This window comes from Acanthisitta chloris, unplaced genomic scaffold (genome assembly GCF_000695815.1).
Source record: "Acanthisitta chloris isolate BGI_N310 unplaced genomic scaffold, ASM69581v1 scaffold530, whole genome shotgun sequence".
Classification (NCBI taxonomy): Eukaryota; Metazoa; Chordata; class Aves; order Passeriformes; family Acanthisittidae; genus Acanthisitta; species Acanthisitta chloris.
The window spans coordinates 15643-20031 of NW_008653153.1; the positions used below are offsets into that span (position 1 = coordinate 15643).

General features: G+C 51.9%; 1 protein-coding gene across 1 annotated transcript in view; it reads right to left on the reverse strand.

Moving 5' to 3' along the window:
* Positions 1-280: 280 nt before the first annotated feature.
* Positions 281-4389, reverse strand: part of LOC103806832 (dual specificity mitogen-activated protein kinase kinase 4-like) — a gene marked incomplete at its 5' end in the record, with an annotated part of 45195 nt that continues 41086 nt past the window's right edge. Inside the window, 3 exon segments of the mRNA XM_009079544.1 lie at positions 281-1224; positions 2734-2779; positions 4374-4389. The exon segment at positions 4374-4389 is cut by the window's right edge and continues 151 nt beyond it. Coding sequence (XP_009077792.1) covers positions 1111-1224; positions 2734-2779; positions 4374-4389 — 176 coding nt within the window.

Below are 4389 nucleotides of genomic sequence, written 5' to 3' on the forward strand. Positions count from 1 at the left end.
AGTGTGCCAGGCAGGCCAGGCTGGGCACAGAGCCCCGTGGCAGCCGGGGACGTCCCTCCATCCTGCCGGCACTGGCGAGACAGAAGCACTGAGGTTTGAGGAACACTGGGCTGGGAGGGCTGGGGCCAGCAAGGGACACCAGAAACACTGGCCAGGACTCCCAGCCACTGCTCTGTGGCCCAGGAGAGCAGCTGCAGCCTCTGTGATGGCACTGGGCGAAGGGCCAAACTGAGCCAGCGGGTGCTGAGCACTGTGCACTAGAAACCAGGTCACAAGCAGGTTAAATTCAATCAAGTAGTTTAATAATTCTTCAGGTCAAAGGTCTTATCTTACCAGGTAACAATTTACAGGACACCTAGTTAAGAGTGAAGAGTGGCTGGCTTGGTAAAAGGAGGAAGGATACATTATGTCCCATCTCAATAGTTTAATGTTAGCCTCTGTCAAACATATTTTTGGTAAAGACATATTCACTATATTTAACATGATCTCTCTTGAACAGGCAGTTCAGCTGAGCACACTGTCCCCAGAAAGTACACTGTGACTGTAAAGCAACAGAATTTCATAGCAGTAAATCTATTGCACTTTGTGAAGAATCAAATTCTCCTTTGCCTTTCCAGCTCCAGAAGGCAAAGCATCTCGTTGGTTAAGCAAGTTCTTCTCCCTCCAGGCAAAGTCTCTTAATGTTCAGACAGACAACGCCTAACTTTTTGTTTGTTTGCTTTTTATTATTACTTGAAACAACAATTGGAAGAGTTTGAGAGAAAAAAAAAAAATCTTTCCAGTAGCTGCTGAGAAGTCTCCAAGAAATGAATTTTTAGGTGCTATCCAATCACGGTCAACAAATAAATGTACTTATTTCCCACATTTCATGAATATGTCCACAAAAGAGCAAGATGAGGTCTCTCTGTGACCAACACTAACACTGTGTGATCAGGTATTACAGGGATGCACTTTATATGTGACAACAGTATACAGACAGGATGGAAAGAACACCAATATTATTGCACATGGTGTCTGGGCGAGCATTAAAAACACTGCAATATGTGATGAAAATTCTTTACAGCTTCTTTGCTCTCAGCCCTTTTTCTAGAGTTTGATGTAGCAGCAATATCAATCCACGTACATGGGAGAGCTGGGAGTTGCTGGCATTTGATCCAGGATTTTACAAACATAGCATGCAACATCCACTGTGCGTTCCTCATACATCAGGATGAAGGGATGTTTCTGGAAGCAGACCAAAGAGAACAAGGTTACAGTCGCCCCCATGCAGCTCCAGGCTGGGGGAGGAGTGGCTGGAGAGGTGTTGGTCACAAAGAGCCTTGGCAGTGCTGGTGGCACAGCTCAGTGGGAGCCAACAGTGTGCATAGGTGGCCACGGAGGCCAAGGGCACCTTGGCCTGGCCCCAGCAGAGTGTGGCAGCAGGACCAGGGCAGTGTCATCCCCCTGCACTGGGCACTGGGGAGGTCCCAGCTCAGTGCTGTGCTCAGCTTTGGGCACTCACTGCCCAAAGGCCATTGAGGCACTGAGCGAGTCCAGCCAAGGGCAGCGAGGGCAGCAAAGGGCAGAGCACATGGGCAAGGGCTGAGGGAGTTGGGTTGGTTAGCCTGGAGAAGAGGCTCAGGGGTCACCTCATGGCTCTCTGCAACTCCCTGCCAGGGCTGGAGAGAGGTGGGGGATGTGTGTCCTGCCAGGGCTGCAGGGAGAGGAGAGAAGGAATGGCCTTGAGCTGAGCCAGGGCAGAGTCAGAGGACATGGTAGGGAAATGTTTTCCCTGTGAGGGTGTTCAGGCACTGGGATATTGCCCAGGGAGGTGGTGGAGTCACCATCCCTGGAGGTGTTTCAGAGGTGTCTGGATGTGGCACTGGAGGATCTGGTTTAGGGTTTAGGAGTTACAGTAGTGACAGGTAAATGGTTGAACTTGGTGACCTTAGAGGTGTCTTCCAGCCTTGATGACTCTATGATGATTCTGTGAATCCTGACACATGTTGGCTCCCCAGATGAAAGCTGAGCACATGAATTTGCCTGGTGCAAGAACATGGGGCTTGGTGGTGGCTGCAGGACACAAGGACACAGCCTGGTCTGTGGCTTTTCCACACTATCTAACATGGGAGGTTAATGGAGACAGGACAGGACTCTAGAGTGTCAGGGGATGCCAGGCAGGAGGTGCAGGACCACCAGCACCTGCAGCATGGACATGTATTGAAATACTTTCCAGAGAGGTTTCATTATCAGCCTTGTCACACAGGGCATGGCTGTGGAACCACATCCTCTGACGAGGTGCTTTCCAGAGCTCCTTGAAGGTGCACAGCTGCCACGTGTGACTGATTCAACCCACAAACATCACTGCCCTCCCTCCTTCAGCACCCCCACAACAGACAGGCCCTGCTGTGCCTGACTCCAGGCTGTGCTCCTTCAGGTTTTCCTTCTGCCTGAACACTCCAAGCCCTGTGAGACCTGACAGAAGTCAGTGCTGGCCAGAGACTCAGCAGGGCTCCTGCATGATACCAGGACCTTGAGCAAAGGCAGCATTTACATGGCCCCAACCTGCCCCTGCAGGGGCTGACACAGGGCATCTCCCTCCTGCCTTGCTGTGTGGACACCAGTGATCTTGGCCATCAGCAGGGCAGGAGCATGGAGCTCCTCCAGCTGTGGAGGTGAACTCCCTGCCTTGGTGGCCAGAGAAGACCTGGGACACACAACCCAGTCCCGGTGGCGCAGGCACTGTGCACTCACCAGAAGCTCTTTGTACTTTGGCCTTTTGGACTCGTCCTTGGTAAGGCTGAAGAAAGGAGAAAGAGAATTAGGAGAAGGTGGGATTGAGGAAGCTGTTACAGACATCAAACACAACTTTTTACAGGACGCAACACTGAATGCACTGCTGTCTTGGTGGGAATGTAAATCCCATCCCTGCGCTGTGAGCGACCACAGAAACTGCCTCCCTCCCCCCCAGCCATCCCAGCTGCTGCTGAGCCCAGACAGGAATAGGGTTGACAGCAGGACAACCACAAGGTTTGGGCAGCAGCAGCCAGCCTGTCCTCCCTCCCCTGGGCAGCAGGTGCAGAGGCTGAGGAGAACCAGGGCACACAGCAGGGACATGGCCAACCACACCATCACTGTGGTGTGTACAAGCAGGGGCTCACAGCCAAACCACTCTGCAGGTCCAGGTCTGGGTTCCTGATGCTGAAAAAATCCCAGAAACCTTTTAACAGCCCTGGACAGAGCTTGGAGCAACCTGGGCTGGTGAAAGGTATCCCTGCCCATGGCAGAGGGTGGAACTATATGGTCTTTCAGGTCCTTCCAACCCAAACCATTCTGTGATTCTGTGAAAATATCCTTTCCTCACTGATCTATCCTAGCAGTGACACTGCAGGACTCTTTTAACAACTCTCCCTACTCCTGAAAGCACAGACCCAGAAGATTCTTAGATCCACATCTGAGGGATGTTTATGCCATCATCTACCCCTACCACACAGCCTTTGGGAGCCTCACCTGGCAGCTCACACCACAGATCACTGTTTGCACTTCACTCAAGGTTATTAAGAGAAATATTTATTCCAGCGTTGCTATGAAGACACCATAAATACTCCAAGCACAGGTCAGATTATTTACAGAAGCAGGTTAAACAAACCCCAGAATCAGGCCGAAACCTGCCCTGTGCTCTGGCTTTTCCAGAGCAGCAAGGTCTGGGAGGGGGAAAGGGGCAGAGAATATGAACTGACACAATCAGTCTGGAGAAGAGAAGGCTCTGGGGAGACCTTAGAGCCCCTTAGAGTGCCTAAAGGGGCTCCAAGAGAGCTGCAGAGGGACCTGGGAAGAGGATCTGGAGGGACAGGATACAGGGGAAAGGTTTTAAGGTGAAAAATGGTAGATTTAGATTGGATATTAGGAAGGAAATGTTCCCTGTGAGGGTGCTGAGGCTCTGGCACAGGCTGCCCAGAGAAGCTGTGGCTGCTCCATCCCTGGGAGTGTTCCAGGCTAGGTTGGATGGGGCTTGGAGCAACTTGTACACATCGTGGACAATACTGCCAGGTGTCTCTGGTTTCTGCCTACAGAAGAAAGGGCAAACAGCAGGATTGTCCCAAGGCTGTGTCACACCAAAGAACAGGATGCACAGGCCAGGGCCCTACCCTGTCACACAAAATCCTGCCATGGGTCTTACCATGTCTCTCCCTAGCACAGCCTCTCAGAGGTTTTCTCCTCATCCCTTCCCTGAAGAGCAGCTTCCAAGATCGGCCCTTCAGTCCCCAACCCAGACAAGCTCCCCATCCCTACAAACCAGTGAAAGGCAAGAAGTCCTCCCCCTCGTGCTGGCACAGGAAGGTGAAAGCAAGCCAGGCAGTGCCAAACCCCCAGCAAGGCCTGAACGAGCCAACCCCAAGTGCTTTCAGC